This window comes from Podarcis bocagei, assembly GCF_964188305.1.
Source record: "Podarcis bocagei genome assembly, chromosome: 13".
NCBI lineage: Eukaryota > Metazoa > Chordata > Lepidosauria > Squamata > Lacertidae > Podarcis > Podarcis bocagei.
Window position 1 is genome coordinate 17,533,184 of NC_138138.1, and position 23,372 is coordinate 17,556,555.

A 23,372-nucleotide genomic window follows, 5' to 3' on the forward strand; every position below is an offset into this window, starting at 1 on the left:
GCCTGCTTGCTTGAAGACCGGGAAGGGTTAACACCAGCAGGGGAGCCCTGCTGATGCACATCAACTAGGCACTCCCACGGGGTCACCGCTCGGGGTCGTGCCTTGGGCCCTGGCCTCCATAGGCTTCGGACGGGGCCATGCCCCCTGCAATCCTTTACTGGACTACCCTTCAATATCCAGGGGAGGTGATGGCGCTCCCCCCCATATATCTACATAACAATACCCATACCAATTCCTAACCGCCAAAGCCGAGAAAGTTGTGACGATTTGCTATGAGGTAGGCAAAAAACCCAATGGCTGGTGCCAATTTGCCAAGTGGAAAAAATTCCTACTAGGCCCCTTAACGGCGACCAATCGAGGTCCATAGCAAGGTCAAAAGAGGAACCTTGAAGGGCGGGCAGGTGGGAAACAAACGCAGCTGAGTGGCCAAAGAGGGAGATTCCCAGCCACGCTTGCCTTAAATGAGGCAAGCCACACCCCCTGGGCCAGCCGATTGGCTGGCCGGGGATGACGCAGCCGAGGATTGCTCAGGCCTCCAGTGCTGGCTTACTGGGCTCCATCTTTGCTCCCAAATGCTACATCATTGTATTGAGGCCTGATCTGAACAGCAAGGAGCAGTTAATAAAGAGGAAATAGCAAATATAATCTCTCTTTATTTACATCATATAATTATGCCGTATTCTATCTCTTACAACTGTTATGTGCAATTCTTTTAAATATCCACTACTGGCCTCTTTACAACAGGTGCCTCCAATCTCTTTTCTCCGTAAGATTAATGGCGGTCCTTTTTCCGAGCTCCGGAGAAGGACTGCCCTGCGAGTTCGGGTCTGCCCCGCTACGGCAAGCGGGGGACCCCTAAAATCACAGGCGCGGAAGCCTGTGAACGAGGAGATTCGGTGGGCACCAAAAGCGCCCCCCTTTACCGCAAAAAGAGCCTTTTTAAAGGCTCTGGAACGACATCGGGGGAGCGCGGTGCTGAGAATCGCTACCCAGCCCGCAGGGTGAAGCCGCGTCGCTATTAGTGGAGAGCGCCGATTCCTTCCTGTAAATTACGGACAGAAAAAACCCGTGAGTAAAACGGAACCTTTATTTGGAACTAAAACTTGGAAATTTGGTTGAAAACGGGGAGGTCAAAATTAAGGAAGTCTGCCTCCCCCCGACTGCATGAAAGTGAAAGCAACGGAACTGTAAAGCTGCATCCGTCAAAGACTTTGTTTTTGTTTAATTAAACCTGACATTTGGACTTTAGATCTCCCCTCTAGCTAGCAGGGCAGAGGGGAGGCAAGAGAGACTTTGACAACTGCATGATTTATTTAAAAGAAAAACTCTCTGCTGCCTCAGCTGTCTTAAGAACATGAAACGGTCTGCCTTATAGGACAATAGGACACTGAACTGACTTTTCCCTGTGAAAGTTACATTGTGATACAAAGTTTTTGCACTGCCTGGCTACAGTACATTAGAGCAGGCTGAGACAGTATCTACTGGGAAATTGTGGCAATTTGCAACTACAAGCCTCCAGCTATACTTGCTTTAATTTTTCTCTTTCTCCTTCTTCCTACGTATTTGGATATTCTCTTTGCCTATGTATTTGGACATTTTGTGTTTGGACATTTTGATTTGCTCCCCCTAGAGGGTAAAGTAAAGGTCGGCACAGCCTAAGACAGTGGAACTTTCCAGTGGGGAACAGCTCCCGTGGGAAACGACCTTGACATGAGTGGTTCACAAGAAGAGATAGTCACAAGAGCCAAGACCAAACAACAACAACAGCACCACCAGCAGCAACAACAACTAAAGAAAAGAGGCTCAATCACAGGCGTAACTCCCGGACCTGCAGGAACAACAGGACAAGAAAAAGTGACAGCTGTCTCCATGGATGCCGTGACACAAGCCTTGCTTAAGATAAATCAATCCCTGGAGTCTTTGACAAAACAGACTTCAGAAAATACACAAAAATTAACAGAAATATCAGCAAGACTAGACCAGAACACAGAATCTATAAACAAATTGGTTGAGGAAAATTCTGCTACACGTAAAATTGCTGAGGAAGCTAGAGCTATCGCTGGGGAGACCCAAGAGAATTTAGAACCGATTGCCAAGAAGGTTCATGAGCATGACGCAACTTTGGCTCTGTGGGAACTACAGAGAAAAGAGAGAAATTTGAAATTGAGACTGATTCCAGAGAACGAAAGTGACAACCTCGCGGAGTTTTTAACACAGGAGTTTGCTGACTGTTGGGATCTGGAGGAAGACGAATTTAAAATTACAACAGCTTTTAGACTGGGCAAAAAGCAGGACAGAAAGACCCCGAGAGACTGTCTGATTACACTTAGATCTAAGGAAGAAAGAGACAAATTATTAGGACTACACTTTGAAAAGGCCTTGCAAATTGGAAACTCAACTGTACAGATTTTTAAAGACATCCCAAAATATATCTTGGATTTGAGAAACTTTTATAAGGACTTGGCTCTTTTGTTAAAGAAAAACTCCATCCGCTTCAGGTGGGAATTCCCACAGGGACTGTCCTTTGATTACAAGGGAAAGAAGGTGAAAATAAAGACTATTCAAGACAAAGACAAATTTTTGGACAGAAATCAAGAGGACCTGCAGAAGGGGACTGTGGACCCAATTGCAGAACAGAGGAGAGCATTAGACATTCTGAATCTTTCGTTTGGACACAAACCACCACCATCAGAGGAAGAACAACAACTTGGAGCTGTTGGAGGAGTGCCAGAAAAATAATAAGATGGCTCTGCAATTCCTTAGCTGGAATTGTAATGGGCTCAATGGGCCTTTGAAGAGACGACAAGTTTTTCACATTTTGAACAGAGAGCATTTGGATTTGATATGTCTGCAAGAAACTCACATAACCAGAGCCCACAGGAGACTACTCACAAATAAAAGACTAGGACAAGAATTTATCTCATCAGACAAAGTAAAAAAAAGAGGAGTTGTGATATACGTAAAAGAGAAATGGGCACCAAAAATGATTTTTAAAGATGAACAAGGGAGATACTTGGCAGTGGAGATACAAGTACAAGGAGAAAAACTTTTGATTGTTGGAATCTACGCACCAAACGAAGGCAAGTCTGACTTCTTCAAGAGGCTTCATGAAACTCTGATGGACTATTTGGATTACAATATGATAATTATGGGAGACATGAATGGTGTGGTCTCTACTAACATGGACAAGGCACAAAGACTAACAGTTACTAAGGAAGGGAGACTTCCTAAGACCTTTTTCGAAATGACGGAAAACATGGATTTGATTGATATATGGAGAACAAGGAACCCTCTGGAGAGAGAGGGAACCTTTTTCTCCCAAGCAATGATGACCTGGACCAGAATTGACCAAATTTGGATTACTAGTGGTATGGCTCCAAAGATTAAGAAGGTAGAAATCTGCCCAAAAACTTGCTCCGACCATAACGCTGTGAAGATGGAGATGAAACTTGCAACAACTGGTCAATTTAGATGGAGAATGAATGACACCCTCTTTCGAGATAAGGAGATCCTTATGAAGGCCCAAAAAACTTTAAAGGACTATTTTGAAATAAATTTGAGGGCTGATGTGGAAAAAAGAGTGATCTGGGACGCAAGCAAAGCTGTGATGCGAGGTTTTTTGATTCAACAAAACTCAATAAAGAGGAAAAAACAAAATGAGAAAAAAGAAAAGATTTTGGAAAAGATAAAGGAAGGAGAGAAAAAATTAAGAGTAAAACCAAAGTCCCAGGAGATTTTAAGAGAGATTAAGTTATATCAAACACAATACATGGAATTGATGAACCAAGAGATTGAATGGAAGATAAAGCAAATGAAACAAAAGACATTCGAATCGGCAAATAAATGTGGTAAACTTTTGGCATGGCAACTGAAGAAAAGGCAGAAATTAAATACAGTTACAAGCCTAGAAGTGGATGGAAAGAATATATCTAAACCTAATGAAATTAGAAATTGCTTCGTGAGCTATTTTAAAAAACTTTACACTCAAGGCCCGCAAAATGAAGAAGATATAGATAAATTCCTTGATAAATATGGACTACAAAAAATCTCTCATCAAAGTAAGATGGATCTGAACCAGAGAATAACAGAACAAGAGATAGAGGCTGCCATTCAAAATATGCAACTGGGCAAATCTCCAGGACCAGATGGACTGACTTCTAGATACTACAAATCGTTGAAGGAATGGTTGATTCAACCATTAAAAGAAGTCTGTAATGAGATTTTAGAGGGGAAGAAGGCACCTGATTCGTGGAAAGAAGCATTTATTTCACTCATACCAAAGACAGAGACTGAAAAGACTCAACTGAAGAACTACCGCCCAATATCACTACTTAATGTGGATTACAAAATTTTTGCAGACATTCTGGCAAAAAGACTTAAAAAAGTGCTGATGGAGATGATTCATAGGGACCAAGCAGGCTTTCTCCCAAAAAGACACCTAGCAGATAATGTAAGGAACATAATAGACATTTTGGAAAAGCTAGAGGTGAATATAAATACTAAAGCAGTACTGATTTTTGTGGACGCGGAGAAAGCCTTTGACAATATTTCTTGGAGTTTTATGATAAAGAATCTTCATGGGATGGGGGTAGGTCAAGGTTTTGAGAATGGTATGGCTGCAATATACTCTGAACAAAAAGCTAAATTGATTGTAAATAATGTAATAACTGAGGAACTTAAGATAGAAAAAGGAACACGACAGGGGTGCCCAATTTCCCCATTGCTTTTTATTTCAGTTCTGGAGGTGTTGCTGAATATGATTAGGAATGACCAGCAGGTTAAAGGAGTGCAGGTCGGAGCTAAACATTACAAGCTAAGAGCATTTGCAGATGACCTAGTATTGACTTTGCAAGAGCCAAACACTAGTACGAAAAAGGTGTTAGAAATAATCCAACAGTTTGGCCAGGTAGCCGGATTTAAGCTGAATAAACAAAAAACTAAAGTTCTAGGAAAAAATTTAACAGATATGGAAAAGGAGAAATTCCAAGAGGAGACAGGGTTGACGGTGGTCAAAAAGGTGAAATATCTGGGGGTTTATTTGACATCTAAAAATGTGAATTTGTATAAGGATAATTATGAAAAATGTTGGTCAGAAATCAAAAAAGATCTAGAAATATGGTCAAATCTGAAACTGTCAATGTTAGGCCGAATTGCAGTGATTAAAATGAATGTATTGCCTAGAATGTTGTTCTTGTTCCAGACCTTGCAGATTCTCGACAAGATGGAATGTTTCAAGAGGTGGCAGAAAGATATCTCGAAATTTGTCTGGCAGGGCAAAAAGCCCAGAATCAAATTTAAAATACTGACAGATGCTAAAGAAAGAGGGGGTTTTGCCCTGCCGGACTTAAAACTGTACTATGAGGCAGCAGCGTTTTGCTGGCTGAAAGAGTGGATGCTCCTCGAGAACACAGACATTTTGGATCTGGAAGGTTTCAATAACGCATTTGGTTGGCACGCATATCTATGGTATGATAAAATTAAGCTGAATAGCGCCTTTAAAAATCATATTGTCAGAAAAGCATTGTTTAATGTTTGGATAAGATACAAAGATCTGTTGGAAAACAAAACCCCCAGATGGGTGTCACCAGTGGAGGCTAAGGCAGTGAAGAAACTCAATATGGAGGTCGGATGGCCGAAGTATTGGGAAATTTTGGAACAGGAGGGAGATAAATTGAAATTACAAAGTCATGAGAAAATGAAACATAAAGTACAAAATTGGTTTCAATATCATCAAATAATGGAGTTTTTCAAACAGGATAGGAAAATTGGCTTACAGGTGGAAAAATCAAAACTAGAGACTGAACTGTTAGAACCCAATACTAAGAATTTATCAAGAATGTATAACTTGCTGCTGAAATGGAATACACAGGAGGAAACAGTTAAATCGGCTATGATTAAGTGGGCACAGGATATTGGTCATAACATTATGTCTGCTGACTGGGAATGGTTATGGAACACCGGTATTAAATTTACGGCATGTAATGCCTTAAAGGAAAACATTATGAAAATGGTCTATAGGTGGTACATGACCCCAGTCAAGCTGGCAAAAATTTATCATTTGCCCGATAACAAGTGTTGGAAATGTAAAGAGACTGAAGGTACCTTCTATCACCTTTGGTGGACATGCCCGAAGATTAAGGCTTTCTGGGAAATGATTTATAATGAAATGAAAAAGGTACTTAAATATACTTTCCCTAAAAAACCAGAGGCCCTTCTCTTGGGTATTGTCGGCCAACTGGTGTCAAAGAGGGATAGAACTTTCTTTATGTATGCTACAACAGCAGCAAGAATACTCATCGCAAAGTATTGGAAGACACAAGATCTACCTACTCTGGAAGAATGGCAGATGAAAGTGATGGACTATATGACACTGGCCGAGATGACAGGCAGAATCCGTGACCAAGGAAAAGAGACGGCGGAAGAAGAATGGAGAAAATTTAAAAGTTATCTTAAGGACTATTATAAACTTAATGAATGTTAGAGTGTTGTGGTTTTCAGGAACAAAGGGATACAGTGATATAAGGTCAGAATACAGAGATGACTAATATGACAGAGGTTGGAAAGTAACAATTGGGAGTTGCTATAAAATTATGGACATTGGGATGCAGAAAGGGGGGGTATGGGGAAGTCCCAGAAAAGAGGCTTATGAAAATATGTTATGAAATTATACATGTATGTTTGTCTTTTTAAGTGTTTGTTTGTTTTCTAAAATTTTGTAAAACCAATAAAAATTTTATAAAAAAAAAATATGGAATACTAAGAAGCTATGATGAGTACCACAAAATATTGATGCCTGACATGAAGCTTAGATGGTAACTGATTAGGAAGTGGCCAAGGGAAAACAATATATTGAGAGGCAATTAAAAAACAAACAAACAAACACGTCTCATTCCTTTCTAGGTTATTTCCCTATAAGTAAGGTTTCAGTAGAGTTGCTGCTGTCATGATTAACCAGTGCCAGTGATTTCAGTACAGCCACTCCACACTTAATTGGGGGTTATGTTCCGAACATCAATGAACATCTGCTGCTCTTTCTCCATTCGAGATCAAAAATACTGCACCAAAAATAAACACATCTAAAATTTTGGGGGCTGGATCAAGGCTGGAGGCTTTGGAAAACTAAAAAACTCTAATAGGTACCATAAAATATGCAGGCCTAACTAGAACATCCAAGGGTGATTGATTAGAAACTGAATGAGATTCGCCAAGAGAATCTCACCCCATTCTTTAGCCTGTCTTAGTATAAATGTCATTAAATTAATGAACAGATGTTCAGGTGTGAAATTTTAGGTCAGATTAATCATTGCCACAGTCAAGTGAGGCATTTCAGCATTGATAACAGACAGACCCAAATTCTTATGGCAGTTTATTCTACATGCCCTTCTGTTGTCCCATAAAGGTACAGAAGCCACTTTGAATGAAACATCACAAACATGGTGTGTGATTTGTTTTGTCATCTGTTTCATTTTCCTGATGTAAAGAGAGCTAGTTATTATCTCATCTGTAATTATTACACTCATAATTACTAACTGTCTCTTGGATAATGTCTCAATAGATTTCCAGAGAATAAAAGTCAAAGTCTAAACATTAGAATATAAAAACCCTTCTTGTGATTCTATGCAAGGGAGAGGGCAGAGGAAGGGGAAGGATTTCTGCTGTTGTCTATGTTGAGTTGTAAGATAGGATCTTGATCTGTGAATTGGTAGTGTAGTGTGGTTCCTGTCAAGGCGGAATATTGTGCTGAGGGTTGTATTGAAACTAAGGGTCATGTTTCACATGGAAGTAAGGGTGTTTGAGGATGAGAAATAATATTTGCCTCAGCATGCTATTATTTATTGTGCCCCTTCTCTTTCATCTGCCACATTTGGTGTGCAAACGTACCAGGAGTTGCGTCATCAATGATCTGTCCAGAATTCCACATGAATACTACCAACCTGGTGATCTTATTGTTGGCGGCCTTGCTTCTCACCTCTTTTCTGCTTTTGACAAAGAAGACTTCCGAGAAAGGCTAACTACCCATCAACTTCTTAATACCTTGTAAAGACTTCATATGTCAGATAATACAGAAACATTCCTAAGCTCTAGCCAGGCTTACTTAGAAGCAAGTGCCACTGGTTTCAGTGGGATTTACTTCCAGGCAGAGGTGGTGGTGGGGAACTATTGCTAAGCTGAAGAGTTACCTAGTTAAGATGGAAAGCCCTTCTGTGTTCTGAATATTGAACTTCACCTCAGGAAGTTTGGGCTGAGAGCTCTTAAGAGGTGGGGTTTCAAGACCCCCAGGTGTTCACATCCAAGTGAGGCAAGGCTTATAGGATACTCCTAGTTAAAAAGATGTCACAGGTTTGGAAATTATGAGAACTACTCCATTAAGCTAGGCTACCGACTTCTCTGCATTTTGATACGTGGTTTTAATTGGATCAAATCAGTACCTGTATATAAATGTTTTGTATATTTCTGTGTTTTGTGGTTTAAAAATGCTTTCTATCCTCTATTGAAGGTCTCTGTTTATGTCAGTGTGTGAGTGTCAAAATTTGGTGTTTTGTGCTCTTAATGTTGTGCAGACCTGTTCAATTATAGCTACTTGGTAATAGGAAGACAGGAAGGGGAAAGAGATTCAATTGCATTTAATATTTATAGGCAGGGCCTGGAACAGGTACATTCATTCTGATTGGTCTTGGGAACAACAGACAGTGATTGGCTGAAGGTTCTGAACAGTGAAGAAATGGCAGTTAATTGTCAGTTGGGAGAAGTAATGAGTGAGGTGTGAGGCAAAGACAAGAGAAAGCTGAGGTAAAAGTGGACAACTGAGACTTAAATAGTTAGGTATTTATCCCCAGTTTGTCAAGATTTGTTGTAGTGAAGATCAGAACAAGTGAGCTGGTATGTCTTTTAGGCTAGGAAGGTTCCCATTTCTTACCAGAAAAATGCCATAAAGAGCTCAACTGTTCAAGCAGCCAGAAATACAACTGGCTGAATGCTGAGGTCAGAGGCAGATTGGTTCAGCTGCTAGGTACAATCTGTTAGTGAACTGGGCAAAAGTGGCTGTTCAGGGAATTTGGGCTGATGTAATAATTTTCAGAGACTGCTGTCAGCAACAGCATCTCTTGAATCTTTAGAAAGTGTTGCGTGCCAATGCCATGTGACCTTATCACTCCTTAATGGTCAATAACCAGACAAGACAGCAACATATAAATTGGGTTCAAATAGGCCAGAACCTTATTGATGACAAATGTGAATGGTTTGGCTTATAGGCATTGGATATAGCCGTTTTCCATCCCAGGCCATTGCTGGGAGTGCATGTAATGGTAACCACATCTGGGCACTTGGAGAAGTACTATTGCCCTAGCCCCCACCCGGGCAACTTGCAGATCCTTTTAACAAGATGCCCTTAAACTAGGAAGAGACCACAACCAGCCCACAAGCCAAGACTAACATTTACCAAAACTTCAGAAGCTGGTGTAGGCTTCTCTCTGAGAGAAGTGAAGTTACAGGGAACCAGGCAGAGGACCTTCTCGGTAGTGGCTCCTGCCCTATGGAACGTCCTCCCAGCGGATCTCAAGGCAACTATCTTACTTTTAAAAGACATCTGAAGGCAGCACTGTTTAGGAAAGTTTTCAATGTTTAATGCTGTATTGTGTTTTTAAAGAGTGGCTGGGAAAACCCAGCCAGATGGGTAGGGTATGAATAATAAATTATTATTATTAACACCATCTCTTGAATCTTTAGATAGTGTTGTCAAGTATATGTATGACCCAAAAGTATCAGTAATCCCTTATTAGAGATAGAGGCAGGATTCAAATCAGTTCACATTTAAATGTGAACCTACCAAAATTAGCATGCTCTAAAAAGATAACAAAACCAAAACACAACTATTATTTGAAATTTATACAATGCATTCTTTTAGGGAAAATTGCTTTGCAGATATGTATATACTAGGGAACTATTTGCAGTAGAATACAGAATAATAATTCTGAAGCCCTTTTTAAAAATTGCATAGCATATTTTCCAAGGGTTCAGCATAAAATTCTCTTCGCAGTGTGGTGGCAAGGAACTACCAGCATATTCTAGCTTTGGTGTTTGCTGTCAAGGAGATCAATGAGAACCCCAAGATCTTACCTAATATCACCCTGGGATTCCACATCTATGACAGTTACTTCAGTGAAAGGATGACTTACAGGGCCGCTCTGAACCTTCCCTCCACACTTGTCCCCAACTACAAGTGCCACACCCAGAAATATCTGATGGCAGCTATTGGGGGACTGGACTTTGATACCTCCCTCCAAATGGCAGATATTTTGGACATTTACAAGATCCCCCAGGTAAGATACCACCTTGGCGACTTCATACTTATTTACTATCCTATTTTCTATCCAGAAAGGTTTTGTACAGTAGAGGAGTTGTGACTGACAAAGGAGGGTAGTCCTTCCATCCACAAAAAGTGTTTCCAGTGAGCTTTGCTCAATTAAATGAAATGCCACCAAAACACACACCCTGTCATATAGTATTGAGCCATCAGCAACATTTAAACATGTCTGCTCAAGTTGGGCATTCCTTTCTCCCTTCTTTAGCACACTGGCCATTTTTATTTACTGGAGGTATGAGTAGTGTATGCTGCAGGCCTCCCCTGACTCCTCTAACTAGCTTGGTGTCTCAAGTTCAGTAGATGATGCCATCTCATTGACAGTGTTGCAGGAAGATTCAATGGCAGGTGCAATCAGTTTCCATCTCAGTCTGCAGAATGTCTTTGGCCAGACCTGACCTCACCCAAGTGTGAATGGTATGGGAGAAGGTAGCTCTTTAGATATATGAGTTTCAGACAATTTCTAGGGCTTTAATTGAGACTGGAAACTGGCAATATCTTGGCAGCTGTCTTCTGTACTATCTGAATCTCCCCCCCCCCAATACAGGCTTAAACTATATAATCCAACTGGAGGGGATACTGCATGGATTGGTGGAACATCTCTGCAACCCTAGAGCTCAATCCACAATCTTGTGGTGAACTTCTTTTGAATGTATGGGTGTCTGTCATGTGCTGGGAAATAGCATTATCCTATTTAGTCTTATCCACTGGCAAGTCATCACACCATTGAAAGGGTTAACAGAGCACCTACAATGAATGTAGAAAGCCCTAGGATTAATCCCTGGCATCTCTGAGTAGGTCTGTAAAGGTCTCCTGTCACTCCATCTAGACGATACTGAGATAGATGGATCAGTGGTCTAACTCAGTAGTAGTCACCTTCCTGCATCTAGTCCTGGTTCCATCTGAGGCATTTAGCTGTGGGATGTTTTCCTTCCTAGCAGTAGCAGGAGGAGGCAGCAGCCGTAGTGCGCTGGGGGCAGGCAGCATCATGGATGGAGTACTTGAGCTAGAATTGATGTGACCTCTGCAAATCTCAGGATGCCTCCACGCTGTCACTAGTTTTGTGTAGGATTCAACCACTCACCTCCCTTGAGTACCTATGCCTTCACTGGAGGTTTTTAAGCAGAGGTTGGATGGTCATCTGTCATGGATGCTTTAGTTGAGATTCCTTCCAACTCTACAATTCTATGATTGTATGATTCTGCATGGGTGAACTGGTGCTTTTGTGAGCAAAACTACACACACATAAACATACTCCAAAAAGTGATGGGAAAACGGCTTCCTTCCAAAAAGCAATTGGGAAATGCACTGGAAAGTGCCGGATAACATTTGCTAGATGCAACATTGTCTAGCCACCTCACAAATCATTCAACCTCTCTGCAAACTTTGTAGAAATAAATCAGGGTCCATAATGAATAAAAAGAAAACCTGGAAATGCCATCAGGCCACTGGCTGCTGGCTTCTCATTCCTTGTCCAAGGGAGAGCGCTACAGCAGCACTCCATATGCCATGCAGGAAGAAGGGAAGAGTGAAGTAAAAATAGATAGTCTTTGAATGGAGAGAATGTACCGTGGTAGTGGGAGAGCAAAAAAAAGATGCTTCCACTTTTCATTCTTCCAACTGGTGCTTCTCTCACCCAGTGGTGGAGTTTCATGCTCTGGCACTGGGGGATGGAGAGCAGGTGGGGCGGGGTTGGTGTGCGTCCCGGGGGCATGGCACACCGCCCACAGGAGTGTGGCGCACATCCTGGGGGGGCGTGGCACCCAGCACGGGCAGGGGGGCAGCCACAATGGCACCCCACTGGGATCGCACTGCCAGGGGCGGTGTGTTCCCCCTCACCCCTCTTCCTCCGCCAGTGCTCCCACCTTTGCCCCATAGCTTGCTGACTGAAGACTGAAGCTGCTATCCTCAAAGCTGGAACTCAGACTATCAGGAGGCAGTTTTGCACACATTGTGGCACTTGAGTGGGATTCTGTGCATTAGTGGTTTGATAGATGTGTGGAAAGGAAGTTAAGACACCATGAAACGAGAAGCTGAAATGCAGTGATGAAGAAAAAGGGATGAAATGGAGAAAGAAAATGGAGGAGAGGAAAGCAGCAGTGCAGGAAACCAAGGACTACAAACTCAAGAAGGAAAAATGGGGGGGGGAGAGAGAGAGGGGAAAAGGAATGCAAGGAAGTGGGCATGCGGGGGTGGCAGAGGATGAGGCAGAAGCTGAGAAGCTCCATGGAGGCAAGATCTGTTGCCCTTCCCAACTTTCTGGAACCTGCCTTCTTAAGGCAACTGGCTCATTTCACCTTCTGTGTGGTCAGGCCCTCAATGGACATATGCAGTCTGTCTTCCACATTTACAGATTATGCGTCTTTATTTCCTTATAGCTCACTTATGGCTCCTTTGCTCCAGAGGATGCTGATCAAAGCCAATCCACTTCCTTCTATAGGATGGTGTCAAATGAAGCCCATCAGTACACTGGGATTGTTGAGTTACTTCTGCACTTTGGTTGGACGTGGGTTGGATTGCTTGCTAATGGAGACAGTGGAGAGAGATTTATTCAGACGCTGAAACCTCTGCTTTCCCAGAAAGGTATTTGCTTGGCCTTCTCACAGACAAACCTGAAAACGACACATTTGGCTGATTACTATGACATGCAATTACAGTTCATCCAAATTTATCAAGATATTATGGAAAGTAAAGCCAAGGTGGTGGTTGTCTATGGAGGAACAAGGTCCATGCTTGGCTTGCGAACAATTCTAGCACTAGGTTTAGTGGAAAATGTGACCATGACACCTGAGGGCAAGGTGTGGATTCTGACAGCCCAGCTGGATTTTGCAGCATTAACCTATCAAATGAGCTGGGACATGCAAGTCTTCCAGGGCTCCCTCTCCTTTGAAGTTCATTCAAATGCGGTACAAGGATTCAAAGCCTTTCTTCAGGTCCATGATCCTTTTGAGGCAAATGGAAATGGTTTTCTTAAGCAGTTCTGGGCACAAGTATTTCTCTGTTTATTTCCAAACTCCAATACAGAGGAGCAGGACAGTGGAACCTGCACCGGAGATGAAAAGCTGGAAGATCTCCCTTCATCTGGCTTTGAGATGAGCATGACTGGCCACAGCTACAGCGCCTATAATGCTGTTTATGCCACAGCACATGCTCTACATGCCATGTTTTTGTCCAGGACCAAATATAGGGGAGTGACGGAAGGAGGGGTGCAGGAGCTTCAGAAGCTGCAGTCTTGGCAGGTAATTCCTTTCATGAGATACATTTTATTGACCTGGGCAGTGATATGTAGAACAGTACCCCAAAAATTTCTGAGCACTTAGTATAGGACCCTTGTGTGCAGAGAAGGTGCTCATGAAGGAGGATTTGATCCTCCACTGAAAGACAGGCCTGTGCAGAGCTCTGGGCAGCCAGGTACACTTGCCCTGGGAATAGGACATCTAAGGTGGTTGTGTGGCCCCATTAGGGGCCTGCTGGACTCAAGCTATCATGCCATAATGCCCTGTGCCTCTCAACTGCTCTGGGCCTCAGAGAAGCTTTGCACAGGTCTGCTAAGAGGAGAAAGGGGGACTTGGCAGGAAGAGGCAGCTGGAGCTGGGACAAAATGTGTCTGGAGCTGAGGAATTGAGCTGGGGAACAGCAAGTGCAGCACTCACAATGATTGTCCCTGACCAGTAAACCACAAACAAGAGGACTTTGTTGTTGTTGTTGTTTAGTCATTCAGTCGTGTCCGACTCTTTGTGACCCCATAGCCCAGAGCACGCCAGGCACTCCTGTCTTCCACTGCCTCCACAGTTTGATCAGACTCATACTGGTAGCTTCATGCTGGTAACACTGTCCAACCATCTCGTCCTCTGTCGTCCCCTTCTCCTTGTGCCCTCCATCTTTCCCAACATCAGGGTCTTTTCCAGGGGGTCTTCTCTTCTCATGAGGTGGCCAAAGTATTGGAGCCTCAGCTTCAGGATCTGTCCTTCCAGTGAGCACTCAGGGTTGATTTCCTCAAGAATGGATAGGTTTGATCTTCTTGCAGTCCATGGGACTCTCAAGAGTTTAGCTCTCTCTCTTTTTTCTTTTTGCAAGAAGTTTGGGCAAATTTCCCTAGCAGGCATTTAACAATGGCAAAACATGCAGCAAATAAAAGCATTTAAATATAGGCTATATAACCTTAAAACCTTCCCTTTCCAGTGAATCCCAAACTATCCCACTTTCTTAATACACAGGTTCAGTAAGTTATCAATTGGTTTACTTGCAATCTTCTTGAAAGGTCATATTTGTGTGCTTTTTCCATCCAGCAGTCAGAAAAAAGCTGAACAGGCAGTATGACATAGTTTGGTTACCACATGGCAAAAGTTCCTAAACTGGATAAATCTTTGTGGCTGAAGGGAGCAGCTCAGAGTTCCACACACAGAGAATTCTGAGCAGAACAGAAGACCCTGTTGCCCCTTTCCTCACTAGGTGAGCGGAAGTGACACAGGCCAAGCCTGTCTGGGCAGGCTTAAAGCATTAATCAGACTCAAGCATTTTGGTTAAATATAAAATCAAATAACAAATAGCTTTATTGGCATCACAGGATAGAACACTTAAAATCACTGGGATAATTAAAAGGACAAATGTGAAGTTGTCGAAGGTCATAAGGGCACACTGTGATCGTGTGCACTTATATATTCTGTTTCGCCCTGTCTGTTCCCCGAAGGGATGGTTCGTTAGGAACCCTTCGGGTAAGCATGCTGGTTACATGAGGCTGGTTACCCTCCAATTCTCTTGTTAAGATGCAAACGTTGGACTTGAAAGCCATGGGGTTTTGTGGGGTCCCCCCATTTCGTCTTGGTCAAGAATGCATTGGGATTTTCTCCATGGGAATTAATGGAAGTCCTCGCCTCACTAGGCAAATCCCTTCTGAACCATTTCTCAGAAAAGGATTGTTTGCATAGCATATATTGACAGCCTGGAGGCATCCTAAGCAGGGCCATAGCAATGCTTGCTGGTGTCCAGGGCAGGTGCACGGATGCCAAGTGTGGGTGGAGCGTGCTTGCCTAGCCCTCCCCCCCCGGGTGGGCGTTCACACGCTGGGTGGGGGCAGGGCATGGAGGGTGCTCTTCACCTTGGACTCTCACCAAGCCCCCCCCCCCGAGCCAGGCAGGGAACTTTGCAGGGCCTGGGGGCCTGGTTCACACACACACCAAAATTCTGCACCCAGGGCCACAGCCCCTCTGCTCCCTGCCACTGATCCTGAGTGCTAGTAATGAGAGATATTTCATTACTTCATAGTGAGTATTTTTCTTCCAATCCAGCTCCATCCCTTCCTTAGGACTGTCTCCTTTAACAACAGGTAAGGGGAAGTGACATAGGCCAAGCCTGTCAGGACAATTTACTCTACAGCTTTAAACCCTTTATGTATGTATTACAAGACATTTGCATTACTTCAGAGTTACTGTTTTCCTTTCAATGCAGCTCCACCTCTTTCTTAGAAGTGTCTCCTTTAACAACTCTGCTGGGGAAACAGTATCTTTTAGTGCGAACAGGGAAGTAGAAGCTGGCTTTGATATTACCAACCTGGTCACTTTCCCAAATAACTCCTTCATGAGAGTCAAGGTTGGAAGGGTAGGTGGGGAGGCTGCTGCAGACCAACATTTCACCCTTGATGACAACAGAATGGTGTGGCACAGAAGCTTTCACCAGGTGAGGCATAATTCCTACATCCATGAGATATTAGAAAATAGAATATTGTTGCACATTCTGAAGGCAGCCTTGTAATGAGAGGTTTTAAATGTTTGATGTTTTGCTGTGTTTTTATTAAGTTTGAAGTTGCCCAGAGTTGCTGGGGTGAACTAGTCAGATGGGTGGGATATAAACAAACAAACAAACAAACAAACAAACAAACAAACAAACAAACAAACAAACTGTGGAGTTTGGAGTTTACAGGGTTAAAACTCCTTGGTGTCCTGTATGTGGGGAAGGGCCTGACGCAGGGCCGTACATCACAGGCTGTTGTGTTGTCTGTGAGAGTTGGTTTCATTTTGGACTGAAAGAAGCAGCAGAGAGACTGTGTGTGCTTTTAGCACGGGAAAGATGCCGGAAAGCTCCGATGGAATGAGACTGATTTATGGCTTGTAAATAAACGTTTTAGAGATAGCAACCAACTGTCTCTGGACTTGATTTATCCCTCTATCTCACACGGACTGCAGGACCGCTGCAACTCTGCTTTCCTGCCCAGGTCAGCCCCAGCAGAGCTACACAGGGAAGCGCTGACTGGACGGCAGGATTTAATGGCCAAAGGTTATGGATCTTCCGTGTTTCCTGCCAAGTGTGAGGAGGGAAGAAGGCTGCCAGCTTTAAGCTGCTTTGAGCTCCTGCCAGGAAGGGCAGTGGGAGACGCTGGTGGAGAGCGGAGCCAAGAGGAGGCTGCTGCTTCGGAGGACCAGCTAGCTGGCAACGTGTGAGTACACTTAAGCCCTGGGGGGAGGAAGATGGCTGCTGCTCAGCCACAGCAAGGCCATGAGAGCTACCCCGGTAAAAGACTGAATGGGGCCAATTGGGAAGCCTGGTCAAAAATCATGTACTACTGGCTGGCAGAAAGGCAGCTATGGGAATGTACACAAACCGACCCAGTTCTTGCCCAGCCCAGTGCTGCAGCTGCAGAGGTTGGGAGGTCTGCAGGAGCAGTGGAAGCTTGTGAAGCAGATGTGGCTGCTGCTCTGGTGAGAGAGCAAAGGGTGCTAGCCATTTTAAGGGCCAGCATTGATGCTTGGCTGTTGCCAAACCTCCAAGGGAAGAAGCCCTGGGTCGCGTGGCAGGCACTGAAGACGGCATGTCAGGCCGCAGTGGGAGCCAGACGAGAGGGGGCTGGAAGATGCCCAGAGAGAGCACTAAGCCCAGAGGGGGCTGGGACTGTTTTGGGAAGCTGTTTCTATGCTTCGGCACGTCTGTGTGATGGTCCAGGAGAGAGGCTGAGAGCTGGGAAGAGGAAGGCAGTTGCAGTCTGTTCCTCAGGCAGCTGGGCACCCAGGAGTGGGGGTGCAGGCCGTTCCAAGAGCTCTGGAAAAGCCAAAGTCTCCAAGAGTTGTTTGTGCTCTGAGGCAAAGTCCAACAGTGAAGGGCATTGTTCTGCAGAGGCACTGGAATGCAAGGTCAGCCACCTGCTAAGGCAGATAAGCAACGGTTCTCAGACGGCGAAGCGTGAGAACACCAGCAGAGGCCTTGCAGCAACCATGGCAACCAGGAAGGACACTGGCAGAGGCCCCAGTGGGGGTGCGAGCATCGCCATGGCAACCTTGGAAGACAGCCAAAGAGCCACTTTATCTCTTGTTGTCGATACAGGAGCCACCCACAGCCTGGTGCCATCTGGTGGGCTCCTGAGAAATTGCAAGACAGTTAAATCTGGACGTTTTGTCTCGATGGCAGATGGATCTAAGAGACAGTTAGCTGAAACTGGTTTTTTATACTGTCCCTTTATAGATCATGAGGTGCAAGCTTATGTGGTCCCCGAGCTTGCTCATTCTCTTTTAAGTGTATCAGCTCTTATTGCTGATGGGTTTGATGTGGTGTTTACTAACAATACGTGTTATTTTTACAGGGATGGGAAGAAGCTCTACAGTGTTGAGGGGAAGGACAGGCTCTTTCTGATGCAGATGCCTGTCACTGATGCTACTGTTGCAGAGTCCGCTGAAGAAGCACAAGTGCAGTGTGCAAATGTATCACCACACCATGATTGTTTACACCTCTGGCACAGACGCTTTGGGCATGCAGGGTGGTCATATGTTAAAAAAGCCACAGAGAACACAATTGGGTGTGGATTCAAGGCATGTGATAAATACTTAGATTGTCAAGCTTGTAAAAAATCGAAGGTCACGACATGCACATATCCCAGGTCAGAAAGGAGGACCAGCAAACCCTTTGAGCTGATTCATGCAGATTTATGTGGTCCGATGCAGATAGCTTCTTTAAGTGGATCGAAGCATGTTTTGGTTCTGATTGATGATTTTTCAAGACACACCTGGCTGTTTACACTTAAACACAAGTGGGAGGCAGCTGCACTGATCAGGGATTGGATCACAGCGGTGGAGCTACGTTTCTCCGCCAGGGTGGTTTCCTTTCGATCTGATCGGGGGGCGGAGTTCACAGGTTCTGCGCTGCAATCTTTCTTCAGGCAGAAAGGTATCAGTCATCGATTGACTGCCCCCTACAGTCCGCAACAGAATGGAATTGCGGAGAGAAAACACCGCACCCTACAGGAAGCAGCGAATGCTATGCTGGCAGACTCGGGTCTGCCACAGTGCTTTTGGGCCGAGAGTTATAAGATGGCATGCTTTGTTCAGAACAGGGTGTTCAATTCAAGTGTGGGAGACATGCCATACTTTCTGCTGCATGGGAAGAAACCGAAAGTGGATTTCTTGCGTGTGTTTGGCTGTGAGGCTTGGGTCCTCATTCCAAAGGCCACTCGCAGAAAGGGTGAACCAAGATCAAGGAAAATGATCTTTGTTGGCTATGAGCCGGGCTCAAAGGTGTGGCGTTTCGCATACCCTACTGGCAACCAGTCTAAGCTGCTTATTAGTGGCAGTGCTGAGTTTTGCGAGCAGAGTGGGTGGAAACGTCTTCACAGGAACCCGGATGTTCTGTTAGACTCAGATGAAGAAGAGGAGGAGGATGAAGTTGAACCTGTTGCTGAGGTGCACAGTCCACAGCCACAGAGTCCAGAGCCGGGATCTCCAAGGCAGAGGCTCCGAACCTCTCCAAAGGGGAGTCCCAAGACTCCTCCACAGGTCTCTGTCAAGTCTGAGCCAAGGAGTGAGCCATCCTCGCCAGCAGACCCAGCTGTGAGGCCAAAAAGGTGCAGCAGGTCAGAGGGGGAAATTTCTGACACAGGGGATGGTGTGGCTGGCCCAAGTGAATCAGGCGCAGTTCCAGAGTTCACGCTGAGGAGGTCAGCAAGGTCAACCAATGGAAAGCCACCAGAAAGGTATGAAGCCACTAGCGTCTGGGTAGGTGTGGCTAGATGTGAACCTGAATCCTTTGAGGATGTTCAGAAGTTGCCTCAGGAAGAAGCTAGCAAATGGCATGAGGCGATGCAGAAGGAGATGAACTCAATGGAGTCTCTTGGTGTGTTCTCACTCACACAGCTGCTGGCTGGCAAGCAGGCTGTGAGTTGCAGATGGGTTTACCGCCTTAAACCCACAGAAGCTGGAGAACCACAGTGTAAAGCTAGATTAGTAGCTCGTGGATTCACACAGAAGAAGGGTGTCCACTTCACAGAGGTCTATTCGCCGACCTCGAGAGCTGAGACTTTGAGGACGCTTTTAGCAGTTGCTGCACAGAGAGGTTGGAAGGTGAACCATTTTGATGTGGATGTTGCCTACCTGAACTCAGACCTCCAGGAGGAGTTGTACATGCTTCCTCCTCCAGGGTTTGGAGTCAGTGTGCCAGGCACCGTGTGGCGGTTGCACAAATCCATCTATGGATTACACCAATCTGCCAGAAATTGGAACATGTGTCTGAATGAAGCCTTAGAAGAGCTTGGTTTCAGGAGAAGTGTTGCGGACAGCTGTCTTTACCTTAGAGATTCAGGTGAGACACAGCAAGCTGCTCAGATTTTTGTCGATGATATCTTGATCATGGCACAGACAGGTAAACAAGCGGAGGAGTTTGCTAAGGAGCTTGGAAAGCGGTTCAAGCTCAAGCAGCTTGGAGACGTCAAGTCGTATCTAGGCGTAGAGATAACGAGAGCAAGAGATGGAAGCTTTTTGCTCAGCCAGAAAGGTAAGATCGAGCATTTGCTCGGGAAGTTCAGAATGTCTGAGTGTGCAGGTGCCAAAACACCCATGGAGGCTGGTTACGTGAAAGAATGTCAGCAAGTAGAACGCGTTGTGTTCAAAAATACTGAACTCTTTCAGTCAGCTCTGGGTAGTCTACTGTATCTGTCACAGTGGAGCAGACCAGACATAGCGTTTGCTGTCAATCTGCTCAGTAGAGAGGCTTCAAGTCCTAGTGTGCAGGCCTGGAATGGTATTAAACGGGTGCTACGTTACCTGCAAGATACCAAAGATTTTTGCCTCAAGATGTCAGCTGAGGGTGGTGTCAAGCTGACTGCATGGGTGGATTCAGATTGGGCTAACCTTGAGGACCGCAAATCAGTGTCAGGCCTAGTGGTGAAGTTTGGGAACTCAGTAGTTGGGTGGAGGTCCCGGAAGCAAAGTCTCATAGCACTTTCATCTACTGAGGCTGAGTTCAGTGCGCTATCTGAGGTTTGCAGAGAGCTGGAGTTCTATGCGTGTTTGGTCGAGGAACTCTGTGGAGAGCATTGTCTTCTCGTCGTGGTGCATGAAGACAATCAACCGTGCCTCAAATTGGCCGAGACGGTGCAATTCAAGGCAGGACCAACCAAACATTTGGACATACGTTTTCAGAATGTGTGTCAGAGCGTTCGTGAGGGGCTAGTTGCTCTAAAATACTGTCCCTCAACCAAGAACCTCGCTGATGGTTTCACAAAACCGTTAACCTTCCAGAAGCACGAGGAGTTCTGTGAAGGTCTGTGTTTGGGGTCAGCATTGTTGCTCATTTCCCCAGATGCAGGGCAAGAGGGGGTGTGGAGTTTGGAGTTTACGGGGTTAAAACTCCTTGGTGTCCTGTATCTGGGGAGGGGCCGGACGCAGGGCCGTACGTCACAGGCTGTTGTGTTGTCTGTGAGAGTTGGTTTCATTTTGGACTGAAAGAAGCAGCAGAGAGACTGTGTGTGCTTTTAGCACAGGAAAGATGCCGGAAAGCTCTGATGGAATGAGACTGATTTATGGCTTGTAAATAAACGTTTTAGAGATAGCAACCAACTGTCTCTGGACTTGATTTATCCCTCTATCTCACACGGACTGCAGGACCGCTGCAACTCTGCTTTCCTGCCCAGGTCAGCCCCAGCAGAGCTACACAGGGAAGCGCTGACTGGACGGCAGGATTTAATGGCCAAACAAACAAACAAACAAACAAACACAATTTTTCTTATTATTATTATTACTAGGCTCTTACCACGGGCCAATTAGAAGAGGGAAGGAGGCATTGAGTGTGGAATTATCCACCCTACCACCTTACTGTGTTAGTCATCTCACCTGAAGTTGAGCAGGCTAGAATGCAATAAGACCTCACTTGGGAATACTCTGCAACTGTATCTGGGACCAGGGAGGAATTTTTCCTGCAGACTTACTGGCCCGTCTGCGGGTTTTTACCTGCCTCATATTGTCACAACTTGACCGTTAAGGCACAGGGTCCATATCTTTAAGAACTGGGCGCCTCATGAAAGGGGTTGGGGAAGAGCTATTGCTCTCTGGGAGCCCATATGGGGGCTGATGGGCCACAGCACCCCTTCAGGAGGCAGCCCCGGAGGTAGTGTCACACTCAGTGTATGTTACAGGTGGGTGGGGGGTGACCTCTTTACCCACAGATGACACAACCAGTATTAACCAGCAGATCAGTTGCTTCATTTAGAGGCAAACCCAAGTCCTTCGCTAAAACAATAAAGTTGTGGCCTATTTCATCCCAATACCGATGTCCTCTGTCTCATTGAACATGGGTCACCCCCTTCACAAGTCCGCATGCCTCTTGCATTGGAGCATGCAAACATTATTTTTTTTACATGTGCTATGATAGGAAAATGGAGGATGGAACAGGTATTCCCTTATGAATGGAGACAATGGGGGCAGGGCTACTGAAGATTACCTCCAGTCCCCTTCCTAATTTGAGTCCTCATGCAATTTTTCTGAATGCCTGAAAAGGGCTCAAAGATGATGAGTTTCCGCATTGTTTTTAAAAAACACAAATAGCTAAGTGCCATATTTATCCGTCTATAAGACACCCCCATGTATAAGACGCCCCCAAATTCCAGACATTATTTTTTAGGGGGGGAAGCTAGTCTTATACACTGAAAAATACAGTAGGTAGTTTGTCTTTGAGTTTGGAATAAATAGTTTAGTATTTTCCTATTGGGGGGGGGGGGAAGGAAGTCAAAAGTGCTACTACTTTCTGTGAGTTAAACTGTTTGTGTGGGCAGGTTCCACCCCTTTCTGAGTGTAATCCAAATTGCCCTCCTGGTTCCAGCAAGGAGAAGAAGGAGGGGGAGCCATTCTGTTGCTATGATTGTGCCCCATGTCCTCAAGGCAAGATTTCATCCCAGAAAGGTAGGCGACACAAGATATATGCTTTTCAAAGATAAGTCATGTTAGAAGTTGTGGAAAAGGTTAAGTAAATAATTGGTAACATATTGTTTGTTTGGAGAACCACATATTTTTTAGAACAGTACACATTTTTGGGGGGGGCAACTGTATTTTGGTTCATGTGTTGGTTCAAGGATTGCAGTTTGGATAACTTTCCTATTCGAATGTCAACAAAACCAAATTTCTCCTCCATCCCTATTGGCAAACAGCCCCCATAAAGGACAAGGTTTGTCACCCATGAGATAAATGGATCATTGATCTGATTGAGTATAAGATGCCTTCCTTAATTCTTATTCTGAACAATTATAAGGATGGTTTTTATTTGTAGTTGCCACTCTTGTCCGTCTAAACTGCATCCCAAACAGCCTAACACACAGTACTGAGGAAGGGTTCTTAGGCATCACTTTGAATCTGATTTATTTGGAAATATCTGTGATACTTCTAATTTAACATTATGAGTTCCATGCTATTAGTAGTTGCTCTCCAACACATCCAAAATCTGAATGTATTATTTTCTTTCCAGACATGGTTGACTGTGTTGCATGCCCAAAGGACCACTATCCACACAGGAACCAATCACAATGTGTTCCAAAGACCATCAGCTTCCTGTCTGTTCAAGAGCCTCTGGGGATGAGCTTAGCAATGTTTGCTCTTTCTCTCTCTCTCCTCACAGTGGTGGTCCTAGCCATCTTCATTAAACATCAGGACACACCCATTGTTAGAGCAAACAATCGGGACCTCACCTACGCTCTCCTCACTTCCCTCCTGCTCTGCTTCCTCTGCCCATTGATCTTCCTCAGCCCACCAGAAAGAGTGAGCTGCCT

The 23,372-nt window shown here is 44.6% G+C and overlaps 1 protein-coding gene across 1 annotated transcript in view; it reads left to right on the top strand.

Moving 5' to 3' along the window:
- The window catches only part of LOC308570947 (uncharacterized protein), a 114,887-nt gene that overhangs the window by 12,148 nt on the left and 79,367 nt on the right, over positions 1–23,372 (top strand). The window contains exons 3-6 of the mRNA XM_081166007.1: positions 12,739–12,943; positions 13,385–13,599; positions 16,543–16,793; positions 22,386–22,512. Of these exons, the coding sequence (XP_081022133.1) occupies positions 12,739–12,943; positions 13,385–13,599; positions 16,543–16,793; positions 22,386–22,512 (798 nt within the window). The remainder of the gene's footprint in view (positions 1–12,738; positions 12,944–13,384; positions 13,600–16,542; positions 16,794–22,385; positions 22,513–23,372) is intronic.